The sequence below is a fragment of the Diceros bicornis genome, chromosome 3, assembly GCF_020826845.1.
Source record: "Diceros bicornis minor isolate mBicDic1 chromosome 3, mDicBic1.mat.cur, whole genome shotgun sequence".
In the NCBI taxonomy this organism is placed as follows: Eukaryota; Metazoa; Chordata; class Mammalia; order Perissodactyla; family Rhinocerotidae; genus Diceros; species Diceros bicornis.
Window position 1 is genome coordinate 83,950,469 of NC_080742.1, and position 27,139 is coordinate 83,977,607.

Consider the following 27,139-nt stretch of genomic DNA (forward strand, 5'->3'; position numbering starts at 1 on the left):
TACAACGATTCAGAACCTACAGTTGGTGACTTCATTCTTAGAATTTCTGAGAAAAAATATTTAATGCACTATGGTTGAATATATGTTAAAGAAAAAGAAAAGCCCACAAAGATAGGATCATAATTTAATGCCACATTTTTTTTCATTAAGTATCCACTTTAGACGAAGATTTCAAATGACTAACGTGAGGACACTACCCTCACAAATCAGTGATTACTCATTACCCACTGTGGCATTTCCAGAATATCTACTGGCTTGAAATATTTGGGTTAAAACTGCTCTTTTTGTGCTAATGGACAATATGATAACTATGAAATTGCAAGAACAGATAGTTTATCAAAGATGGTCAAGTATAAGCCAAAAGTACACAATGAAGACAGCTAAGAACTAGAGTTCCACAAAGGCATCCTCCTTCCTATCAGATCAGTCCCCACTGTTTTGCCTCCCTGTCAGAGCTCCCCATCTTCTCATCCATTCTATCCAGACAATACATGAAGCACCTCCTGTCATAGAAGGCAGTACTATTGCTTCTTAATGTGATGACATACTAATCTCTGCCCCTATGCCTTTAGTCAGGAGTTTCCATCAACATAAAGGTCTTTCTCTTTCCCTCCTGCTAACTCAAATCCAAGACACCATACTACAGATCAATCCCTACTTCTTCAGTGAAGCCTCCCAAATAATGCAGCCTCCATTGATGTCTCTCAGATTCCAATATTATATAGTTACCATTTTCATACATAATCTGATTTTATCTCTTCAACTACACTGTGAAGTGCCTGAAAGTAGTATCCATATTTTATACTTCTTTTGTATTACCCACATGGCCTAGTTCATTCTTGGGCAAATAGGAACCCAAATATTCACTGTAGTTGGCTTTACATTTTGTTTTTAAATGTTTAAAATATTTAGGGGAACTTAACTTTAACTTTTAATTTTATAAACAGCTTTGAGATACACTACTAGTAATTAAATGCCACATTTCTAAATGATTAAAACAAAACAAAATTACACTCTAATATACTTTCTTGATTAGAAGAAAAAAAGGAGTACCAGGAACTGAACACTTCATGTTTCCTAAGTGAATATCACATAGAAAGAGAGGATTGAAAAACGTCACTCTGGATTACCTACTAGCTACCGTAATCAAATGAAGAAATATGAGTCCCACCAATGTGCAAACCACTACGTTAGGTGCTATCATGCTTATGAAAATTAACTTCACTGTACCAACTGCTCACTTCACTGTACCAACAGCCACAAACCATACTCTCCTAACCCACCTACTTGTCTTGAAAACGAAATCTTGTTGGTCACGAAGGGAAGAGAGCCAAAGAATTTTGATGAATCTCTGTAAATTCATCTATCTACCTTGCTAAAAACAGGTGAACAAATGCCTTGCTGGTAATAGTACATCATTACAATAGTGCCGTGCCACGCCATATCTTAAAGGCCATGACAAAGGATAAAAGTAAATGTTATGAACTATGCTATGTAGTGAGGAACTACTCTATTCTACTTATGAGAATCTGGATAGGAATAAACTCTCTTTTTTACCAATCATCTCTAGAGCCCAAATTAAAAGAAAAAAATATTACACAGAATGAGCCCTTTATATATTAAGTCCCTAGATCTAAAAGATGTTATATTGGACCTTAAAACCCCAAAGTTCTGAAACCTTCAAGGGTAGCAGTACAAAACCAGAAGTATTTTAGCATCACTTAGAGAAACCTAACATGGTCCCCGGAAACAAAAACATAACAGACCAAAAGGGAAAATGTCTCTCCTTGAACAATTTTTCACAGAAAGTATACTTATGCACATAGGTCTGTGAAACACTAATAATCAGAGTTCTTGAGTACTTTAGTAACACACAGAATAGTTTTCATGTGTGTGTGTACATGTGTGTATCAGTCAAAATAAGTAATCGCCAAGAGTAGTTAGAGAGTGGCTTTATCTCTCATGCTTTCACTAATTACCATCTTTAAAAAAATTTTTTGAACTAGTTTACTTTTAAAATGCATAATCAGAATTTTTACCATGGTGTCAGACTATACCACTATAATTTCAGAGCCCATTTTTTTTTCTTTTTGCATTTACATGCCATATGCAAGTTTAGTAACTATCCTATAAAGTGAAATGCTTCCAAGCACTAACTAGGTATAATACTCCACCATACTCATAAAGCTCAATATTACAAGGCATCCATCCAATTAAAAATTTTTTGGTTATGGTAAGAATTTTAATTATTTTCCCCATAGAAATTTCCAAGACTAGTGATAAGTACTCTCTGTTATTCAGTTGTCCCCTCCCTACCCACCCAACAAACTCAAGACATGAGTTATTTACAAATTCTCAAAGGCTATACGTGAACCTACCTGCTATAGGAATCCCTCCCAGACCTGTGTTGTGCTGTGGTGGGAGATTCAAGTCCAAGAAATTACTATTTGAGGTGGGGTTTGCTGTGTGGTTCAAGTGCATGATGCTATTGCGTGGAAAGGCCATCCAAGGATAGCGGGCTGCCTGGCCTGGAAAATTGAATGAATTATAAACCGCTCGGTGCTGCTGAAACTGAGGGAACCTCTGTGGCAAGACTGAAAAGGTACTATTGAGAGAGTTGGCGTTTGTAGGTGCAGCAGGATGCAGGAATCCAGAGCCTGGACCTTTGGCGGTTGTAGTGTGTGAAGAGGAGTTCTGAAGAGATGTGGGCGAAAGGGAAGGCTGGTCTTGGACTGATAGCTCCTTTTCAATCAGGTCTGCTAAGGCTTTTCGAGTGACATCAAAGGGATCAAAACCCAAGTCATCCTCTGGTTGTTTAGAAGAACCAAAGCCAAATGCTGCTTGCCAGTCTGTAGAGGATGATACTGGGATTGTTTCTGTTGGGAAGAAAACTCGTGATGAATTTAAAATACATAAGGTCATTTTCATACTTAATGAGTATCCATAATAGCTTAAGTTAAACACGTCACATGACAAGATAAAGTCACATATATGCAAAATCTGTATGATTTCTTAGCACATTATCAATCAAATTACAAAAGGCCTTGTATACTTTTAGCAATGAATTCATTCTTAAGTTACTAACTTCAAAAACTGAATGATAAAGACTGATTTTAATCACTAATCAAAGACAACAAAGTACTTGCTACTCAAATTATACCCTCAACCATTCATAATCAAAACCCAGAATAAATCATTCAAATGAAATTGGGGCTGGCCCTGTGGCGCAGTGGTTAAGTTAGGACGCTCTGCTTCAGAGGCCAGGGTTCACAAAAAAAAAAAAAAGGAAATGGCTCGAAACTGCCAAAATACAAGTTTTAATATTAACTAACATACTTCTTTGTCAGCTAGGGAAAAAAAATCTTAAATATAAGTATACAAACACGAATCTGATTAAAAATGCAAGACCTTAATAATTCCTAGAGAAATAAGCGTTTTATTTTCAGGGAAATGATCTAACCCTCGTTTCCTGGAGAAATCTGTCTGTTAACATAGTAAGTTCTAGGTCACACAACAATTTAGGTAACCATCCCATTCCATGCAGTTCAATGTTTACATTTTTATGAAAAAGGGAGTGGGGAGAAAAAGGGTAAAAACATACGCACCGAGGGTCTCAGGTTAGGCTGAGCATAACTACCAACACGCAGCAGTACTGTTACATACCTGATGTGAAGAGGCTCTGTGGCTCTGGTGCTGTAGGCCAGTCACTGGATGTCTGTGGGGAGCTGGGGAAAGGAGGAAGCCCACTTGGGATAGGGTTGGGATGGCGAAAGTTGTCTGAGAATAACGACTGTGACTCAGTTACTGCCCCTTCAAAAGGAGACCGTGCACTGTGATTGGATGAACTGATAGGGATGACTGGATTAGATTTGGATAAACCAGGTGGTGGTGAAGGTGTATCACTGTTAGATATCTGAACAAAACAGGAAAAGAAAAGAAAGATCAATACAAGTGGATACATTTTAATAAGCCACCATTAGAAAGGCTTGCAACTAAAGGTATCAGAACAGCTGTTTTCAAACTGGAGTACTTGAGGACTTTTTTATGAGCATGAATTTTCAGAAAATCCATCAGCTTACATATGTACTCTTTTCTAAAACTGACTCTCCTGAAAAGACTAAGCCAGTGTCCTCTCCTTTTACAACCTAACTTCTCTCACTTTACAAAGAAAAGAATATTTCTTACTCTCTGCGATATAACTATAGTATTTTGCCCAAGAGTGAAAACTTTCTGGGAGCCAAACAAAAATGTATTAGAAATATTCAGATCGGTGATGAGAGTGACTGACTCTAATGACTAGATTATTTTGCAAATTGAGTGATTCCCAATATTGTAGTTTTGAACAAAATGGAAGGAAGATCTAATCAAATTATTTCCAAACATATCGTTAAAAATAATTTTATGGTAAATCATTATATGATTCTTAGGTATTTAATTTAGGAGTTTAAAGATTTGAGTGCACGGATGTAATACTCCTTCTTCCATCTACTTATTTATATAAACAAGACATCTCAGCACCTACATTTAGAGAAAGGAAAAACATAACTAGAACTGTTGCTGAAACTTGCCTTCTTTTACCAACAGGTAATATTCATCTAGGGATACATGAAAACTAATTCTAAAATGGCCGTATCTAACTAATTAAGAGATGAATTTCCAATATAAGTTTAGTGTTTACGTTTAATGATTAATTTTTATCAAAATCTATATTATATAAGTTGCTTTGATCAAATCAAAACTACAAATAAAAATTCAAAAGAAGGAAATTGGGCATTTAAAGCCTTGTCAGCAAAAATACTTTCGGTTTTGCTTCGAAATTTATGTCTATTTCCACTTGAGAGAAGTATACGCCTGTCAAGCATAACCTATATTGCATTAAGATAAAATTCTGTAATGGCAGTGGAACTAGAAAAATGAGTTCAAGGAGAAAAAGGAATAATGTAAATTTCCTGAATATTAAAGGAGAGCTTGTGTATTTCTTTTTTAATGGATGATGGATTAACAAAACATTCTGATATTTACATTTCTTAGATACTTATTAAAAGCAACATAGCATTTTTACTTAAAAGTACCAATATTAGCAATATGCTGAAAATTACACCCACTGCAACTATTGTTAACTTACTATGAAAAAAAATTTAATATTTACCTAAAATCTATAAGAGGATAAACAGATTTTTCAAATTCTTTTATGGAATTTGTGAGCAAAAAGATTGGAAAAGGACTGTATTTTAGATCTCTAAGCTTCTCACAAACACTGTAGGTGGGCCGGCCCTGTGGCTTAGCGGTTAAGCGCACGCGCTCTGCTGCTGGCGGCCCGGGTTCGGATCCCGGGCGCGCACCAACACGCAGCTTCTCCGGCCATGCTGAGGCCGTGTCCCACATACAGCAACTAGAAGGATGTGCAGCTATGACCTACAACTATCTACTGGGACTTTGGGGGGAAAATAAATAAATAAATAAAATTATACAAACACTGTAGGAAACTGGTCATTCTTTATGGAAGAGATTAGAACTATACTTTTTTTGCCAATGTAAGAAGATGTACAGAAACTGAAGCAGTGCAAAGCTGGCAGCTAGACAAGAGGATACAAAGCATGTTCTAAAAATCAGGACCTCACTCAGTATCATTTAGATGCAACTTTGAAATTAACTATTTGGTTTATCATTTGGGGGAAAGGGGAAAACCTCTGGGGCAAGTACACTGAGAGACATGGAAAATTAAAGCTGACAGCAAGGGACAGGGGAGCACATGGCGGAGAAACAACGCTTAAAATCAAGAACCCAGAAGTCATGTTCATCTGGGACCACTTGGTAGAGGGTCAAAAAGACCAATAATACCAGCAAACTCTCAGGACACTGATGTACTAGCACACAAAATAATAATATATGGTCATCATCGTAATTCTGAGTCATCAAGAAAGGGTTAAATTATGCTCTATATATCCTGTGGAGGAAAAGAAGGCTAATTGTAATACAATTAACAAAGATGTTCATTAAAATTGTCTTTAAATTGTTTCAGTAAAGTATTTTTCACTATCTAGAGTATTCTGTTGCATAGAATACCTTGTTTTCAGGGGATGGCATATAAATGAAGTGATAGAGTATTAAAATCTTACCTGCTGGGAATTATCGCCATTCCCTATACTGAGAGAATCTGAAGGTTTGTCAATGGGGCTGTAAAAAGAAAACAAATCGAATAAAATCAGAGTAAAGTCATTCTCCCACAATAAAAACAAACTCCCCAAAATAAGAAAAATAGACATTTTATCATCTTAATATTTATTGAAGCACTCTGATATAAGACCTTAGGTGAGACGATGAGGACACAAACAAGTGTAAGATGAAATCCGTACCCTTGAGGAACTTATATTCTAGTTAGATTCTCTAAAACAATGGGTGAAGAGGGGAAGGGGGTAGGGAGGAGGGCGAAAGGGATAATTCGGCACATGTGTGTGGTGGTGGGTTGTAATTAGTATTTGGATGGTGAACATGACGTAATCTATGCAGAAATAGAAGTATAATGATGTACACCTGAAATTTATACAATGTTATAAACCAATGTTACTGCAATAAACAAAAAATTAAAAAAAAATGATAACAAAACAAACAAAAAAACAAAACAATCGGCGATATAGTAGCTGGAAAGAAAAAGGTATTACTTAAAAGATACCACTCTAATTAATAGGTCAAAAGTCGAATCCATTATTTAGTTTTGTGCATGTGATAGACATATTCCTCATTAAAATTCTTGAAATAATACCCATTTTTCTAGGTGTTGGACAGAAGGGCATAAAAGTTATTGAAATATTCTCTACAGGTTCTTAAGAGCAATAAATTTCTTTTAATACTTCAATATTCCAATGATAATCCTAGAGAAGGCAAATGCACGTGTGTACACACACACAAAACTAACGGAAAAAAACTTTTGTGGAAACTATTAATTCAACCCAAAACACTAAATCTTGACTTCTGTACGGAGAAAATGCACTACCACAGTAAAGGAACACAAGTGCTAACTGCAAGTCCATTTTAACTCGTCTGACTTAAAATCTTTATAAGCATTTCAACACTGAGCCAGTGAACTATTTCTATACTAACTTTATTTAACCCAGCACATAAAAAAAAGTACCCAAAAACTAATACTTATTTCTCATACAATATTATAGCCAAAAAAAAATTTAAGCTTCCAAATTTCTCAAAATTATTTTATTGCCTGGAAATATATACAAAGTCATCTTACAAACAGATGACTTACTGATACCGCATTTAATTGCTCTTGAAAAATTTAACAAAATCTAGTACCGCATCTGAATAGCAAGTGTATCTTCTGCAGAAACATTGCCAGATCCTCCTGAATTTGACAAATAGGGCTGGAATTTACTTAAAGAGCATCTTTACTTATTATTCACAAAATATCAATAAATCAACTCATATTACTAAGTCAACTGAGTAATACAAATTATAAGATATAGCTCTGAGCCCACTAAGTTTAGAGATATTCGGGAAATAAGACAGGTGCACAGCAACAAATATCAGCCAATGCCAACTATTCAATGAATTGTTTAAACAATAAATGCCATAGGTTTTTTTGAGAAACAGAAGTCACCACAAGTGGCGCAATCAGGGGACGTTTCCTAGAGGAGTTCAAATTTCAGTAGGTCCTTAAAAAGATTTACACATTAGGAGAAGGAAAAGAAGGAAAGAGCATTAAAGGAGGGTAGAGCAAGTACACTGAGAATCAAAAGGTTGCAGATAGGGTTGGGGGTAACTTAAATAATTAGTTTATAGAATGATTTTAGCAACAATGAGAGGTCAGGATAGAAAGATAGACTAAGGCCAAACATCAGAGGCCAATGTAAATTTTTGAGCACAGAAATGACATAAACAAAGCAGTGTTTTAGAAAGTATAATTTGGTGGTAACATGAAGACGGACTGGAACATAATACAGATAATCTGACAAACTTGCAATATTTAAAAAAATTTTTCTTATTGTGGTAAAGTACGGTTAACATAAAATTTACCATCTTAACCATTTTTAAGTGCACAGCTGAGTCGTATTAAATACTTTCACATTGTTGTGCAACTATCACAACCATCCATCCCCATAACTTTTTCATTCTGTAAAACTGAAACTCTATACCCACTAAACGATAACTCCCAATTTTCCCCTCCCCCTAGCATCCACCATTATATTTTCTGTCTTTAAGATTTTGACTGCTCTAAGTACCTTGTATAAGTGGAATTATAGAGTATTTGTCTTTTCGTGACTGGCTTATTTCACAAGCAATAATATCCTCAAAATTCATCCATGAAGTAACATATTGCAGAATTTCCTTCCTTCAAAAGCTGAATAATATCACATTGTATATATACCACATTTTGCCTGTCCATTCACCCATGAACACTTGGGTTGCTTCTACGTTTTAACTATTGTGAATAATGCTGCTATAAAACATAAGTATACAAATATCTCTTTGAAATACTGCTTTCAATTCTTTTAGGTGTATACCCAGAAGTGGAAATCTTGGATCATATGGTAAGTCCATTTTTAATTTTTTGAGGAACCGCCAAACTGTTTTCCACAGCGGCTAAACCATTTTATGTTCCCACCAACGGTGCTCAGGGTTCCAATTTCTCCACATCCTTGCCAACACTTGTTGCTTAATGGATGACAGCCATCCTAAGGTGTATGAGTGGTGTCTCACTGCAGTTTTAATTTGCATTTCCCTAATGATTAGTGACACTGAGCACCTTTTCATGTGCTTATTGACCATTCATATATCTTCTCTGGAGAAATGTCTATTCAAGTTCTTTGCCCATTTTTGAATCGTGTTGTTGGATTTTCCTGTTGTTGAGTTTTAAGAGTTCACTATATATTCTCAATATTAATCCTTTATGAGATGTATGATTTGCAAATATTTTCTCCCATTCTGTGGGTTGCCTTTTTACTTTGTGAACAGCGTCTTTTGATGCACAAAATTTTTAAATTTTCATGAAGTCCAATTTGTCTATTTTTTCTTTGGTTACCTGTGCCTTCGGTGTCATATCCAAGAAGTCACTGCCAAATCCAATGTCACGAGCTTTTGTCCTATGTTGTCTTTTAAAAAGGGTTTTATTGTTTTAGGCCTTACATTTAGGTCACTGATCCATTATGAATTAATTTTTGTATATGGTGTTAGGTAAGGATCCAACTTCATTCTCTTGCAGGTGGATACCCAGTTTTCCCAGTACTATTTATTGAAAAGACTGTCCTTTGTCCATTAAATGGCCTTGGCACCCCTGCCAAAAATCATCTGACCCTGTGGTCTATTTCTGGGCTTTCTACTCTATTCCATTGGTCCATATGCCATATGTCTGTCTATATGCCAATACTGCACTGTTTTGATTACTGTAGCTTTGTAGTAAGTTTTGAAATCAGAAAGTGTGGGTCCTCCAGGTTTTTTGTTCTTTTTCAAGATTGTTTTGGCTATTTGTGGTGCCTTGAGATTACATGTGAATTTTAGGAAAGGTTTTTTTAATCCGCAAAAAAAAATCATTGGAATTTTGATAAGGATTGCTTTGACTCTGTAGACAACTTTGGGTAGAATTGACATTTTAATAATATTAAGTCTTCCAATCCTTGAATATGGGATGTGTTTCCTTTTATTTCCATCTTTAATTTCATTCCACAATGTTTTGTAGTTTTCATTATGCCAGTTTTTCACTTCCTTGGTTAAGTTAATTCCTAAATATTTTACTCTTTTTGAAGCTATTGTGAATGAAACTGCTTTTGTAACTTCCTTTTCAGATTCTTCATGTATAGAAATGCAACTGGTTTTTGTGTTGACTTTGTATCCTACTTTATTGCAGAATTCATTATTAGTTCTAACAGGATTTTTGTGTGTGTGGAATCTTTAGGATTTTCTACATATAAGATCTTATCACCTGCAAACAGAGATAATTTTACTTCTTTTCCAATTTGGATGCTTTTTCTTTTTCTTAGCTAATTGTTACGGCTAGAATATCCAGGATTATGTTGAAGAGAAGTGGTGGAAACAGGCATCCTCGCCTTGTTCCTCATCTTAGAGGACAAGCTTTCAGTCTTTCACCACTGAGTATGATGATCACTGTGGGTTCTTCACATACAGCTTTTATTATTTTGAGGTAGTTTCTTTCTATTCCTAGGTGGTTGTTTTTATCAGGAAAGGGTGTTGAATTTTGTCAAATGCTTTTTCTACATCAATTGAGATGATCATGTGGTATTTATCATACATTCTGTTGATGTTGCATATCACATTGATCAATTTTCATGTTAGATCATTTTTGCATCCCAGGAATAAATCCCACTTGGTCATGGTATAGAATCCTTTTAATATGCTGCTGAATTGTTTGCTTGTATTTTGTTGAGGATTTTTGCATCACTGTTCAGAAGAGATTGGTCTGCAGTTTCTTTTTCTCGGAGTGTCTTTTGTCTGGGTTTGATATCAGGGTAATGCTGGCCTAACAGAATGAGTTGAAAATGTTTCATCCTCTTCACTTTGGGGGGGAAAGATTGGCATAGGTTCTTCTTTAAATGTTTGTTAAAATTCACCAGTCAAGCCATCACTTCCAGGGCCTGCCTTTGTTAGATTTTTTATTACCGATTTAATCTCCTTACTACTTAGATGTCTCTTTGGGTGTTCTATTTCTTCATGATACAGTCTTGGTAGTTTTTTTCATTCGTATTTTGTCCCATTTCATCTAAGTTATCCAATTTGTTGACCTACAACTGTTCACAGTGCTCTCTCATAACCCTTTCTATCTCTGTATAATTGGTAGTAACTTCTACATTTTCAGTTCTAGTTTTAGTAATTTGAGATTTTTCTTATCATAGTCCACTAAAAGTTCGTCAACGTTGTTGATCTTTTTGAAAAACCAACTTTTAGTTTCATCGATTTTCTCTCCTCTTTTTCTATTTTCAGTTTCATTTCTCTCTGCTCTAATCTTTTTTATTTCCTTCCTTCTTCTATCTTTGCGTTTAGTTTTTCTTTTTCTATTTTCTTAAGTTTTAAAGTTAGATTGTTGACTTGGGATCTTCCTTGTTTTACAATGTAAGCATTTACAGCTATAAATTTCCCCCTCAGCATCACTTTTGATGTTTCCCGTAAGTTTTGGTATGCTGTGTTTTTGTTTTCATTCGTCTCTAAGTATTTTCTAATTTCCTTTGTGATTTCTTCTTTGCTCCATTAGTTGCTTAAAAGTGTTAATTTCCAAAATTCTCTGAATTTTTCAGATTTCCTTTTGTTAATTATTTCTTTATTAACATCCTGTTGTGGTCAGAGAAGATACTTGGTATATCTATCTTTTTAAATGTCTGGACACTTAATTTGTGGCTTAACATAAGCTCTATCCTGAAAAATGTCCCTCGTGCACTTGAGAAGAATGTGTATTCTGTTGTTGTTGGGTAGAATGTTCTGTATATGTCTGTTAGATCTAGTTGGTTTATCATGTTGTTGAAATCCTCTATTTCCTTACTTATGGTCTGTCATTAAGCGTGTAAATGTTTATAACTGTTATATTTTCTTGCTGTATTGAACCTTTTATTAATATATAATGTCCTTCTTTGTCTCTTGCAATCTTTTTGATTTAAAGTCTATTTTGTCTGATATTAGTATAGCCACCCCTGCTCTCTTTTGGTTACTATTTGCATGGAATATCTTTTTCCATCCTTTTACTTTCAACCTGTTTGTGTCTTTGGGTCTAAAGTGAATCTTTTGTAGACAGCAAACAGTTTGATCACGTGTCTTCATCCATTCTCTATCTTTTGATTGGAGAGTTGAATTAATTGACATTTCAAGTCACTATTGATAAAGAGGGAGGTACTTATGTCATCGCGCCATTTGTTTTCTTATAAGATTCTTAGAAATTTTGTACAAATTAAGATGTTTGAACATTTAAGGACAATAGGAAATCAGGAAGCTCTTTAAGTGACTTAATCACATTTATATTATAGAAAGGGCATTCATCCATTCATCTATATGCCTTTTAGCTTTTTTGTCCCTCATTCTTGCATTACTGTCCTCTTTTGTGTTCAGTTGATTTTTTTGTAGTGAAATGTTTAAATTCCTTTCTCATTTCCTTTTATGTATCTCCCAGAGCTACATTCTTTTTTGTCATCATGAGAATTACATCCTAAAGTTATGACTCTAATTTAAATTTATACCAATTTCAATAACACACACAAACTCCTTTACAGCCCTGTCCCACTACTTTCAGTTACAAATGTCACAAAATTACATCTTTATACATTGTATGCCCCAAAACATAAACTAATAATTCTTTTAAATGCAGTCTCTTAAATTATGTAGAAAATAAGATTTGGAATGACAAATCAAAGTTACAACAATACTAGCTTTTATACTAATTTTTTTTTCTTTTAACATATTGGTCTCAAATCACATAGAAAACAAAAAGTATACTTACAAACCAGTGTTACAATAATACTAACTTTTACAATTGCCCATTGATTTACCTTTATTGAGATCTTTACAATTTCTCTCTACAGCTTTAAGTTACTGTCTAGTATCCTTTCATTCCACCTTGCAGGACCCCCTTGAGCATTTCTTACAGGGAAGGTCTAGAGGTCACAAACTCTCTTAGGTTTTGTTTTTCTGGGAATGTCTTAATTTCTCCCTGACTCATGAAGGACAGTTTTGCTGGATATAGCATTCTTGGTTGATAGCTTTTTTTCTGTTAGCACTTTCAATATATTGGCCCACGGTCTTCTGGCTTCCAAAGTTTCTGAAGAGAAATCTGCTGACAAATTATTGAGGATCCCTTGTATGTGATGATTCAATTCTCTTGCTGCTTTCAAGATTCTCTCTTTGTGTTTCTCTTTTCAATGTTTGACTATAATGAGTCTTGGTGCGGGTTTCTTTGAGTTCATTTTACTTAAGTTTGTTGAGCTTCCTGGATGTTTATACTCATGTTTTTCATCAAATTTGGTATGTTTTCAGCCACTATTTCTTCAAATATTCTCTCTGTGCCTCTCTCTCTCTCTTCTCCTTCTGGGACTCCATCAATGCATATCCTGGTCCACTTCATGGTGTCCCATAGGTCCCTTAGGCTCTGTTGGCTTTTCTTCAATCTTTTTTCTTTCTGTTCCTCAGATTTGATCATTTCCATTGTCCCATCTTCAAGTTTGCTGATTCTTTCTTCTGCATACTCAAATCTGCCTTTGAATCCCTCTAGTGAATTTTTTGTTTCAGTAATTGTACTTTTCAGATCCAGAATTTCTTTTTGGTTTCTTTTTAGGTTTTCTACTTCATTGATATTTCCACTTGGTTCACACATACCTTTCTTGGCTTTCTCCACAACTTCCTTTAGTTCTTTACACATCTTTAAGAGAGTTGTTTTAAAAGTCTTTGTCTAGTATTTCTGCCATTATGTCTTTTGCAGGGACAGTTTCTGGTGATTTATTTTTTTCTTTAGAATGGGCCATACTTTTCTGTTTCTTTGTGTGCCTTGTGAGTTTTTGGTTCGAATCTAGTAACGTGGTACCTCTGAAACTCAGATTCTCCCCCTTCCCCAGGTTTTTTCTTTGTTATTGCTTTTGGTCATTGTTTTTGTTTTGTGGCTTGTTGTAGGCTGTCTCCGTGCCAAGGATCAGCCTTAGGTGTAAACTTAAGCTTTTCTCGAGTCTTTTCCGAGCCTTTCTCTCGATATGTAGTCACTTTCTAATTTTCCTTGTATATGCAGTTGTTTTTGAATGTTCTAGTCTTCAATCACTAGCTCTTAAAATGGGAAAAAGTGAAAACTGAAAGGGGGGAAAATGGGCACTAGCCCTATAAATCCTCTGGAAATCACTTCAACCAAAGGGATTGGGGCTTGCAACAACAGGGTAGATGCAAGAACAATGGCTGCCCGCCTCTTTGTCTGCACCTCTGTGATCAGAAGCAATAATCAGCAGTCAGAGCAGAGATCCCCAAGATTTGGAAGACAGTGTCCTTTTTGCCCACTCTGGCTCCCCTAAGCTGTTTGCAAGCTGCTCCAGGCAGATGTGCACAGCTGTGTGCCACATGGCTGGGGCAGAAGGATGGGTAGGCGTTAAGGCATTAAGAGCTGAAATTGATTAAAATTAACCACCAAATCTTCCCCTGGAAGTTGCAAGCCTTCAACAGACTTCAGAGTTCCAAAACAGTTACAAGACAGATTCTGCCAGTGCACCTGTTGTCCAGGTAGAGAGATAGATTCCTGGAGCTACCGACACCCCCATCTTCCCCAAACTTGCACTGTTCTTATAATATGGGAATAAGGGCTTAAAGTTGAGAAAAATCAGTAGTAATAGAAACAAAAGAGTGAAAGCAAATATTACAAAGAGAGAATTGAAGTGTCTTGATCTTGGTTCACCTTCCCAGCTACCACTATTAAAGAGCGCTAAAAAATAATTTTCAACATAGGTGATGTCAGTCTTGCTACTGTCAAAGGCAATATATGAAAATACTACTGCATTCAAAATAAATCAGAAGAGGGGCCGGCCCAGTGGCACAGGCGGTTAAGTGCGCACGCTCCGCTTTGGTGGTCCAGGGTTCTCAGGTTCAGATCCCAGGCGCACACTGATGCACTGCTTGTCAAGCCATGCTGTGGCGGCGTCCCATATAAAGTAGAGGAAGATGGGCACGGATGTTAGCTCAGGGCCAATCTTCCTCAGCAAAAACAAAACAAAACAAAATAAATCTTAAGAATGTTTCTTGATTAAAACTAATTATAATAATTTATATCATCTTGTCCACCATGCCAACTACAATTTCATAAGCACTGATTCATAACACTTTACACTTTACCTGGGTAATTTTTATTAAAGATGCTTAAAAATTTCTAGATTAGTGTCATCAATCCAAAGACAGCTGCTGAAAAATCAGGATTGGGGCATGGTATCACTAAGCTCACGTTCCACTCAGTTTTAGCGTATTCTTCAATTTATTTTAAGAATAATTAACAAATTCAAAGAATAATAAAAAGCTTTAAGAATAAAAATATAACTAGAATTGTTTTATTTCCTATATGATCTGTAAAAAGTCAATTATAGTTAAACTTGTCATCATAAGTGTACCTATCAGTGCAAAAATGGAAAATAAAGATGGGAGAGTCCCTGCTAATGCATGTTTAACACAACAGAAAAAAAAGTGTATTTATAAATTCCAATTCCAATAAATGTGAACTCCATAGAGCTCTATCGGCTGCACAGACAACAGAGATCCTGAGGTTTCCACTAACAGGTCATAGTTCTCACAACCCCCCTGGTATCAGGTGTCAAACTTCCTTTCTCATCAAGCTCTGTGTCTGCTTAGGCTTTGGTCATATTAACAAATTTGTTGTTTTACATTCAACATCCACTCATCCGTTACTAACCATTATCATGCCAAGAAGGTTAAAAAAGGAAAACAAACTTAATAAATACCACATTTACTAATGAACAAAGAGATCTACTCTATGAAATGGACTATTCTCTGGTCAAGAACTGCCAAGCCCCAGTGACGCCAAATGAAAGAAGATTGGGTACACTAAGATAAATTGCACAGGGATTTTTTTTTTATTTAAAAACAAACAAAAAAATCTACAGGCTTTCTTTCTTCTCTTTTCTTTTTCCAGGTCACCACAAAGTTTATTAGCCACTTCTGCTCAGAAAGGCCTCGTTCTGAAAAGGACTGTTCCTCTAACATACCAGGCAGCAAACAGCGACATATACAGGGCCCACTTGCATTTGCATCTCAAGTTACACTAGAAGCATATCTTAGAACAACAGCAATTGTCTCCTGGGGTTCTCTGGGAATCGCTCTAGAATAGGGTCCAGCTTCAGTTCTGGCACTCTTTCTGATACCACGCCTAATGTGGGCTCCAGTGCTAGCACGAGATCCAGCGCTGCCTCAAGCATTGGCTCTAACTCCAGGCCTAGCTCTGGCCCTGGTGCCAGCCCTGGCTCCAGCTCTAATGACTCCAGTTCTCCCTCCAGCTTAACCTCCAGTAGTTGCTGCAGCTCATCTACCTGTCTATTAGAGACCATAATAAGCCTATGTTTCAGGTACTTCCTCCATTCCTGGAGATTAACTTTCTCCTCATAGTAGCACCCAAAAGCCTCATCCCAGGGGACCTGGGAGTAAAGGAACTATAGCAAGTTCTCAGGTATGTTCTCCTCAGTGAGCAGCTGGTAGTGGTGGATGATTTCAGTCAGTGTGAGTGACTGCAGTACCTCCTTGGTGTGGGGCTGCACAGAGTAGGTGAGCACCTTATCATCATTCTGGTGTTGCACCCAGGAGCAGGTAATGCCCTCTTTCAATGATTCACTGAAGAGCAGTAGAAAGGTGCCCGAGGTCTTCTTCAGCAGCTGGTGTTCCTGGCTCCAGCTCACGAAGCCCATGACGCATCTATCATTCCAGAGATCCTCCAGGTGGTCATGTACCAGGTCCAGCCATGTCCAGAATGGTAGCTTGCCTGCGGGACTCTCTGGCTTAATGAAGTCAGCCCAGAACAACAATGCACGCTCAATCCTAGAGTTCTGCCTAAACAGCTTGTCCCTCATCATGCTCAGCTGCTCCAGTTTGAGGCCTCAGCCAATACAGGAGAACTACCAACTGAGAGCAGGGCCCAGCAAGCTCCAGAGGGGCTTTAGGGGGGCTGGAGAAGAACCACTGATTCTGGGGGTTTGAGCTGAGCAGACCAAACCAGAGAACAGAGGCCCAGGAAATCAAGAGTAGGTTCATGTTAGAAATAATCACCACACAGAGGATGTCTGTGTGTATCCAACCATGAAGCTGATAACGTGCAGTTCCTCTGTTGCACCCAGCATCCCCCTATTGCTGCCCTTTCCAGAACCACCAGAGTCAGGTAGCTGAAGTCCCAAACTGAGCCCTGACTCTAACCCTTTTCAGGGGGTCAAAGTTTTCCAATTTGAAGTCAGAATGTTGAACTTTTGGAAACCTTGTAATTGCGGAGGATGCCTGTCAAGGAAGATTTCTGCAGTCAGTGACCCACTGCCTTCCTAGAATCTCACCAGAAGCCTTATTCAGACAGTGAACTTCCTCCCAGTCTTGAGGATGAGAGGTCAATGGGGAGTTTAGGGCATGCAGGGCTGGGTTTCTACCACAAAGGCTTTGCAGAGCAGACCCTGTAGCAACTCTGTGACCTGGGTCTTCTGCACGTCCATCCCTTTGGTCAGAGGGTTATCCTGATAGCCAACCAGGTGACTCAATCCCTTCAACTCCTTTAGCGGTTGACAGAGATGAAACAGCCTTGCTCCAGCTGTGAACCACTTCTCCAGCTGTTCCAACCCATGGTCCAGGGGGCTCCAATGCAGGCGTTTTGCTGCTGGACTTCGCACACCTCCAACTTTGGCACCAGTAGCTCGATTAGGTAGGTAATTAATCAACCTAGCAGTGCTTTGGAGGCATCCAACACCTCCTTTCTCCTTTTATCCAGGTCACTGAGAGTTTCCCATAGAAGCTGCTAATGTCTGGTCTGATGGGGGTCCAAAGACAGTATCCTCATTGAGGTCTGGGTCTTATATCAGAACACATCCTGCTGGTCTTTCAGTTGGCTGATGGATTTCACCAGCTTCTCCATCATAGCCCTCAATTCCAGGATCCAGGATTCAATCTCATAGGTGCTTCAATGTCTGGTTCTCCTTGCTCCCACTGGCCCTCCGGAGCCTGGATCAGAATTAAAGAGATTAAAGATCATCTCAGCCAACTGGGTAGGGCCCTGGGGAAAGGCCAAATGTCCTGATAGAATTTCTGCAAGTTGTGCTGTAGCAAAAAGCACTCAGGGTCCTGGCTATAGCAGCCACACTCACAGTTCAGTTGGTCAAAGAAGTGGAAGAATAGCATATTAGTCTTGGAATCATTGTTGCCCAGTGCAGCCTCCTGCCAGTTCTGGTCTTCAATCCAGACCACCAAGTACTGTCCAATGTCTACCAGCAAGATATCTGAGTAGAACTGGTGCAAATGATCCTGAAATGGAGTGTCAAGATTCTGCAGCATCTCCCACTGTGTCATTTGGGGTCTGAGTCTGGCTATGGGCTCAGTTCCTGCTCCCTCTAGTGGTTTGGTCACAGGTTCCAATCCCCAGAGAGAGCTCCAGCACCAGGACCTCCCACTCTACCCTCTTCGGCCCCTCTGACCTGCTTCAGTGGGGAGCTGAACCCCAGAGCTCGCCATTCCCAGCCACGCACACCAACACTGGCTGCCACTCAGCCCAGGCTTTCTTAAATCAACCTCTTTTTGACACATTAAAAAAAAAATTGCTTGCATTTCAGAGCAGAAGTTTGGTTGCTCTTTCCATTTTCAATAGGAAAAATTAACAAGCTTTTGCATAGCATCAAGGAGTGGGGCAGAGGTTGCCTAGTAAAGAAAAAAACTAGAAAGGTGTTGAAAAGCTGAAGCATACTAATTTGGTTCTCTTGGATAAAAGCAAAGAAAAGCAAATAATATAAATTGAACTAAACCAAAGAATGAGAGAGAGAAAACACAGGTTGACAATCATCTTTGAAAGGGCTAAGAGTTGAAGACCACCTATACCGATAGGTCATTCAAACACTGACAAATAGTCATAATGCTGAGAGAAGGAGAAATTCAGACACCTGGATTGAGAAGTACTGGATTCAAGTGGGACTAAGAAGTCCTAATAGGTAGTTTGGTCTCATAACACAATCAAGATATTATTTCCAGAAGGCAATGCTGTGTGTGTAAATCCTTGTACATAAAAATTCATAAACATATAATGTTTTCATTCAAACAGTCTCACTAATTTTTTTTTTTTAGTTCTACCCCTAAATAGTTCTAAAATCTAGGGTTTTACAGATTTCTCAGGAGTAAATATTTTTCAAATAACCTAACAGTTGGACTCTAGTGCTACGGATCTTTTCAAAAAATAAATAAATATTTCTATATTTATTTATTTAAAGTATATAGCCAGGCTCCATCTCTGGAGATTCTGATTCAATTAGTCTAGAGACACCTGGTATCCGATGATCTCTGCACTAGAGGCAGTGAAGAGGAACACAGTAAAAAGGCATCTATCGTATCAAGTCTCCTAAAAGTGTCTAAAAATCATTAGATTTTAGAGCTAGAAGGATCATTAATATCAAATTTAAATACTTTGTTTTACAGATAAAGAAACCAAAATTCACAACTATCTGCAAGCAGGCAGTCTGACACAGCTGTGCCTCCGTCTGGATCTTCAGATGCTCAGCCAACTTTACTTGCTTCTAACTTGCCCCAAAGGCAGCGCTTATAATTGACTTCCTTTTACTTCCTCAGTGGAAATGCCAACAAAAATTCCTGAAAACAGTCTCTTCGCTGCTTTCTAAAATTTGCAGCATAAAGCAAGTAATTACATAGTAAAAGTATCAAGGAAGAAATTATTTTTTTGTGGACTGGGGATGGGATAGAAAAAATATTGATAAGGTCTAATTGCCTTGTTCATTACATTAAAAGATAAAAATAGTCTCAGTGATTGTACTAATTTTGGTTGCATTTTGGATATAAGGTAAAATTTAACACAGATGTCAACATAATGGACATTGCTAAATTTCACTATCATGTTACTAGATACACAAATACATATTTACGTTGCTCCCAAATTAAATATTCCCATATTCATTTAGAAGAATTCACTTTCATTTTTCATGCTCACCACGTCAAATAACTGAGATAAACATCTGCTACTGCAAAGGACAAATTTAAGTTACAGACTGGTAGCCTGCCTTTATAGAGTATATTTTATTTGATACAGGCTTCAAATACACATTAACATTTAAAGTATTACTTTGCTACTAAAATATGGCCCCTCTTAAGCAACATGACACAATCAGCTATTAATAGAGCAAGAAAAAAATACCTCAATAAACCTGGACTGATTTTACTATGGTAAATATGATTTTAATCAGAATTTTCTCATAACTCCAGGATGTACCTAACATGAATGAAAATAAATGTTTCAATTACTGGTAAGCACAAATAATTATTCTTAATTTTAAAGCTGAAAGATGGCCATCTACCACCCTAAACATATCATAGAACATGGCAAGCTTTTAAAAACAGCAGGTAAAGTCCCCATTTATTCATTTTAATTTTGTATTTCAGTAATAAAATTTGATCTTTAAAAGACACTATATAAAAGTTGAATTTAAACACACAATTACTCATTTGATGTCCTTTTTCTTCTATTCTAAGAAATAAGGGCACCAACAACTCTATTTCTAACCGCCCCTCCCCCAAACTCATTAAAATCTACCTTCTGGAACAAATACTTTAGACCAGTGGCTCTCCAACTTCTTTGAATATACATATTCTACTTAGGTGAAGCAAGATACCCTGGCTCCCCTACTAGTTTTCCAGCGTGTATGTGCACATATGCAGTAACTTTATATATCCAAACACAGTATGGGAAGAAAAAAATTTCTTTAGAGAAATAAGGAAAGATTTTGAGAAATAAGTTCAGAAAAATATTGTAATTCTGATTTTAATGCAAATATCCAATTTTAGCAAACCTTACTAACTCATCCGCTTAGTTTTACAAGTAAGTAGCCTTTTAGTTCTACGCAAAAATAAAAGTAGGGACCTGCAAATCATTTATCTATTATAAAAGAGGGAATGCCTTTCTAGGGATCCATTTTACAAAAAAATGTAGGCCACCTCTCATGGCACTTGTCCATACAGTGAGAATCACTGCTTTATACCACTCCTGAATTCACCTCTAATCTATCTATAGGTATCAGCATACCAGCGCCCTCTACACCATTAATTAACAACTATTTTTAGGTCACGGATCCTCTCTCCCCAAAAAAATTTGACCTAAAATTTCATAGACTTCACAGATGTCCTGAAGCCTATCCGTGACTTAATAATCTCTACTCAAGACTATTTTCTACTATTCTCTGGACCACACCTTTTCTAAATCTCAGGGGTTGACTAATGCCAGGGTAGAACAGGATTTATGCAATTACCACTCCCACTGTGCAGAATAAATAAGATATACTCTGACTATGCCATCAGTCTATCAGAACTTATACTTGATTTTCAATAAGGATAGCCACATTCTTTACAAGATGTACATTTTCTTTCAACGTAATAAACTGACAAATTCCTATAGAAATTTTCTTTTCACCATTTCTTTAGTTTATCCTCTACTGCCACCAATCTGTGGTTTAGAGAAGGTTTTGCTTAAAATACCATTAATTCCTTGGAATTTATAATACATCCACTATATTTATCCTGAGGTAATAAGCCCTAAGTACCAGAGACCTTCAAAGTTGAACTACATATAGTTATGGCATAGTTTTATTTATATGAATTAGTTTGATTTATGTCAGAGTTTTTGATTCATGTTACAGTCTCTTAAGACTCTTCTAGACTAAGCAATGGCAGAGTGGGAGAATGAGCTTGGGCTTAAAAGTGACAGACTTTCGTCAGAATCTAGCCTATCACTTATTTGTGTAGGATAATGGTAAACTCGCTGAGACTTAGTTTTCTTGCCAGTAGTAAGATAACAATATCTATCACATAAGACTACTGAGGAGATTAAATGAACACAGAAGACATCAAATTTTTGTTCAACCATCTTTTCACCTAAGTCCAAAGCTGAACATCTCCATTCCTTCAATGGTGGCTTGTTTGATGGAGTCATAACCACTTACCTTGAGTGATCTGCATATCCTATAGTCTGCCCCCCAAATTCTTACAGGTAGGCCTACCCACTCCTGTGGGCACACCAGCCCATCTAGCTACTTTATTCCTTTCACAGTCTTCAGTTGGCGCACAAATGGTTGTCCCAATGTCAATGAAGGTTTTTGAAGCCCCAAACTTAAAAACAAAATATCCACTTCTTAAGCATCACTACTGCATGGCTTCCTCATTCCCCATTCTTGTCATTTGTACCCATCATTTCAAAGTAACTTATTAATATAGAGAAACAGCACATCTATATTCAATATTCAATCTGACATATTCTCAAATTCATAATAATGTGGGGAAGAGCAAATGACACATTCCTTTTAGAATTTATTGTTCGTTTAAGTGACATAGGAATAAGACATATTACAGAAAATTTCACTTACACACATGTGTATCAGGGGACTATGTTGGGGTTCAGTGAGGATTAGCAGCAATGGCACTCTTAATATTTGTACTCTGGCTTAATTAGAAATTTAAAAACAACTACATTTTAAGTTTAGTGTCAGTCTACAAGGTTTCCAGGTTTTGCTTTCTTACAATTCTTGTAAGACAGCTACTTACCATATAGGCATGCCAAGAAAAGATAAAAAAGAACCATTCTTCTTCTTTTTTCCCTAGGAAGTTTAATTCTCAACTTATCTTGAATAAGAAAAACTTATCTCTTGGGTAGGACCAGGTAAAGAGCCATATTGCTCATCATTTTAACTTGTTAAGTCTTCCCTGTGGGAAAAAGAAAACTCATCCACACTCATTCCTACCACTCTACCCTGTATGGTGGCAACGTGCAAATGGAGACCAAAGCAGACCTTCAGTATTACTGACAGTCAGGCAAACTTACTCTCTAGCAGGGGTTGGCATAGAAAGCAAGCAAGCTATAGAAGCTTGCCAAAAAAAACAACTCTCTGTAACTTGGGCCATCAACTGTCATTAATAGATTTGAGGGACCTGCATTAAACAAACATAAAACAACCCCTCCCCAAAAAAACCTTCCTATATCATGCACTCATGCAAAGCATAAGTATCCACGTCAAAATTTATTTGGGTCCCAATTGAGATTCAGTAGCACTGGCTTTGGGCAAAGTTACTAAATGAGCATACTGTTTTAAATCTCCCTTGTTCTTCCTTTTTTTTCCCTCTACAACTTGTGATTGTATGCTCTCACTATACTTTACATAAAGGCAAAGTCAGTAAAATATTAGTAAATCTATTAATAAATGACGACAAAAAAATAAGTTAAAGAAAAGCTAAATACTTGTTATAAATGCCAAAAAGATATCTGGTAAATTCCAATTTTCACTTCCAATCTAAAGAAGAAAGCTCAGTAAATCAGAAATAACAAGGTATTTTTGTATTGTGATTTAAAATATTTATCTCAAATAAATGGTCAAAAATCATACTTAAGATTGAAAAAAAACACGGAGATATCCCTATAAGAGTAAAGAATGAGACAAGGATGCCTGCTAGCACCACTTTCTAACACTGTTCTTTAATTTTTAGCCTAGGGGGATTCTCAAACAGGAAGAGGTGGTGGCGGAAGATCCAATACAATAAAATGGGAAGGGACAAAAAAAAAAAGTCTCTCCTAAGAGACACAAAAGACTTAATAGAGAGACATACCATGCTAATGGTTGAGAAGACTCAACGTTATATTGTAGAATATAAATTCTTCCAAATTTGATTTATAAATGCAAGTATTTTGAAACACAGATAGATTGGTCAACTAACTGGGGAAAATTAGATCTATATACTGCATATAACAGTTAAATACACCAATAAAACATGGCAAACATGAATTCACAGTGCATAAAAAATTCACTCTATTAATAAAATACAAATTAAAATGAGACAGCTTTTCTGTTTATCAAGTTGGTAAGTGTACAGAAAAAAAATATTCAATTGAAGGAAACAGGTACTCAGAATCTTTGACTCAGTAGTTCTACTTCTAAGAATACCAAAGCTATAATCAAAATGTTTACATAAAAAAAATGTTCATCATAGTGTTATAAATTATAGCACCAAAATGAAAATAATATAATATACACCTGGAGATTGATTTAATAAATTTGAAATACTCATCTATAATGGAATACTATGTAGCCATAAAAAATTATGTTTTCATGACATGGGAAAATATTTGTAATAATGACTATTAAGTTTTAAAAGATAACAAACCAATGTGTTTTGTGTATATATACATTCGCAGGAAAGAAAATGGACTACAAGAAAACACACACTACATGGAAAATACATCAAATCATTTTCAGTGAAAACATCTGAGTACTGAGATCACATACAATATTTACTTACTTCTGTATGCTTTTACATATTTTTCAAATTTCCTTGAATAAAAACTTACTACTTTTATGTTCAAGAAATAACAAATGTTATCTCAAAGAGATAATCAAAAATTTAAATTTCTGCTCTGAATTCTCTAAGAGCTATAAACCCAGAACATGATTTTAAATAGAATGATAACATTTTTAATGAGAACAATGATGCGTATAAATGTTAAAAGCATCTCAAATAAATTTTTACTACAATAACCTCATTCTTATACAAAGCACTACAGAGTTAGTAACCAATGAGGTAAGTAATAGCATATGGTTCATAATAAAATAAACATACAGGGGTAGACAGGGGAAGCTACAAAAAGATCAATGGAAAGGGCCAAAGCTTATCAATCCAAAAAGATTTCTTTTGGACTTAGCTTTTATTCTTAGCTTTGATATAAACAAATTTCACATAGTTTACTACACAGTAATTTTGTGTTTTGCTCTGTGGCTTCTTTTATATTTATATACACGTGTACATATATGTGTGTGTGTATAAACAAGAAGTATTTAAATTTGAATAGTTTTTATAAATAATCTTTACTATTAAAGTGAATAAACAAGGCCTTTAAGAATTTAAATATAAGAATATGTTTTTGAAGAAATGACAGACAACAATCCATGTAACTACTATCAGCTATATTTGAAAATGGCCTTTACATTACTTTAGTGCTAAACAGTCATTGGACTATAACATGTAACACTCAGACAATTAAAATATCACTTAAACAAATTTAACTTTGGAATAAATTTTTTTTAAAGAAAATCAACATATCTAAATTAATTATAGCTATTTACTTTAAATGAATTCATTTTATAAAAGTTAAACTTACCAAATTTAAAAAAATGAACAAACATCCTAACATCAAACTTAAGGAATGTTCTAAATAGAGTACAACCCCAAAATCATTGTTTTTATTAATCATACCATTTTCTGATACGCCATAACCAAATACAATCCAAGATGTGAAGATCATCATATCAGAATGAGACTCAATACTTAAGACTATAAATTTGTTTAAACATTGACACAATATAGGTCTACTCAAAAACAGTTTAACTCCTAAGATGAATAAGATTCTGATTATGGGATACTCTCCTCACTCAGAGGATATAAGACTTTAGTGATTCCTAAGACTAGACAACCATGAATATTTGTGTTCCCAACACGCAATGCTTCAGATAACTCACACTCTCCCTTTTACATTTTCTTTCCCTCATTATACCAGGGGGGAAATTTCAATTAGGTGACAAAAGCCTTTTAATAACCAACATCTCTTAATTTCCTTTTTATCAAGGAGGGTATTCCCAGGGCTCATGGTAGTCTGCAAATCAATGCAAAGGGGAAGCCATCAAGAAGCTCATCTGAAGTATTACCAGGGAGCAGCAGGCAGCAAATATTCAAACCCAGAAATTTTGACTCAACATTTCCTATATGGTGCAACAATTCTGCATATATGATAGACATTGTCAAGAAGGATTCTGCCTGAAAAAGATGTAGAATGAAAAAAGAAGATCGACAGACATGAAGGTGAGGTGTCTGATTAAACTAATATCGGTACTTACGTATCATACCTCTGCAGTGGTGTCACTTTGTTCTTATTCTTATCAACTGAACCCGTAGATAGCTGAAGAAAATTGGGGTTTAATTTATATAATTCTTGAAGTAGCTTCTGTTCATATTCTTGGTGTTTACCCGCCTAAGGGAAGAAGAAGTTAAAACTGCAGTGAGGTTCACAAAATGGCTGAAATAAAATACTGAATTACTTTCTAAATTACTAAAGATATCCTAAATAAAATATGTGAGGGTTTTTCATGATGTCAGAGAAACCTGTGAGGATGATGTCACAAAACTTCTAGACGAATGAAAGTTCTTCCAACAAAACTACATGATATATATTCCATTAATTAAGGCATTTCATCAACTACTTTATTGTGTAGAAAAGCTTATTAAGAGACAACATCTTCAATAGCTCAAAAAACTTTAAGGTCCCTTTTAAATCTACTTCCCCATTTTTCATATGAGAATTAAGCCTTCTAATAGGCCATTACTGAATTTTCTGAAGATCACTGAAAATCAATTTCTTTTTTTTTTTGCGGGGGGGGGGGTTAAAATTTTTATGTTTTTACATAAAATTTCATGTATTTTAAACTCTAGACCAGGGGTTGGCGATTTACAGCCAGTCACTTTGTTTCTGTAAATAAAGTTTTATTGGAACAGTCTCACTCATTTATTTATGAATTGTCTATTATTTATGAGTTGTCTGTGACTGCTTTCATGCTATAACAGCAGAGTTGAATATTTGCTACAGAGACCATGTGGCCCAGAAAGCCTAAAATATTTACTAACCGGCCCTTCACAGAAAAAGTCTGCCAATCCCTGCTCTATACACAACAAAGAGAACTCTGTATTTGTGCTCTGTAGTTGGTAGCTGTATGTCAGAAGGTAATGTTATAAACATTATAGGAGAAATTAGGCAAAGATTGACTGTGGAAACTAGTCACATACAAAAATAAATTACTTTGAATAACTTACAACGAAATTACTTTGAATAACTTTTACTGCTTCATGTATATCATGACTGGAATGACATTTTTACTTACCTTCGGGGTTGTTAATTATTTTAAAAGTGTGGTCTAAATAGATGTTATGGGAAAATCAAAACCAGAACAGATAAAAACAAAAACAATAAAAACAATCAAGTGCAATAACATCTAACAGAGAACAACTGCATCAAATATACTGGACAATGTGTCATTCCCTATTCTGAGAGGGCTCTTGTCTGTTTCAGTTGGATCTACAAATGCTTCATATGGTACCAAATTTTGAGTTATGCAGTAACAAGGAAAGATCTTCTGATTTTTGCCATGATATTATTTGTTCAAATTTCCTTTCTACACTGAGGAAGTGTTTTAACAAAAAAAAAGATCCCTTTTCAAAGTAATTTTAATCTTGGGTAAAGAACAACAAGATGAATTTAGGACAATATGAAATAAATTTTAAATAATTAAGAAAAAATACAGTTAGATGTGGATTTTACATCTTTAAAACATGAAAAACTTTGAAAATTCTTTCTGCAATCAATACTTCAGGAGATATTATGGCTTTCATTAGCCAC

At 36.0% G+C, this 27,139-nt stretch overlaps 1 protein-coding gene and 1 pseudogene across 9 annotated transcripts in view; both read right to left on the reverse strand.

The window, feature by feature from the left end:
- The window catches only part of CNOT4 (CCR4-NOT transcription complex subunit 4), a 133,733-nt gene that overhangs the window by 28,746 nt on the left and 77,848 nt on the right, over positions 1-27,139 (reverse strand). For 6 of the 9 annotated variants that reach the window (XM_058530773.1, XM_058530749.1, XM_058530754.1 and 3 more), the window contains 4 exons: positions 25,587-25,720; positions 6,120-6,177; positions 3,664-3,913; positions 2,379-2,876 (listed from right to left, as the gene is read on the reverse strand). In XM_058530773.1, the coding sequence (XP_058386756.1) occupies positions 2,379-2,876; positions 3,664-3,913; positions 6,120-6,177; positions 25,587-25,720 (940 nt within the window). The remainder of the gene's footprint in view (positions 1-2,378; positions 2,877-3,663; positions 3,914-6,119; positions 6,178-25,586; positions 25,721-27,139) is intronic. The other 3 variants (XM_058530779.1, XM_058530771.1, XM_058530788.1) reach the window with 1 other exon arrangement.
- On the reverse strand, positions 15,598-18,915 carry LOC131397662 (signal transducer and activator of transcription 2-like; annotated as a pseudogene).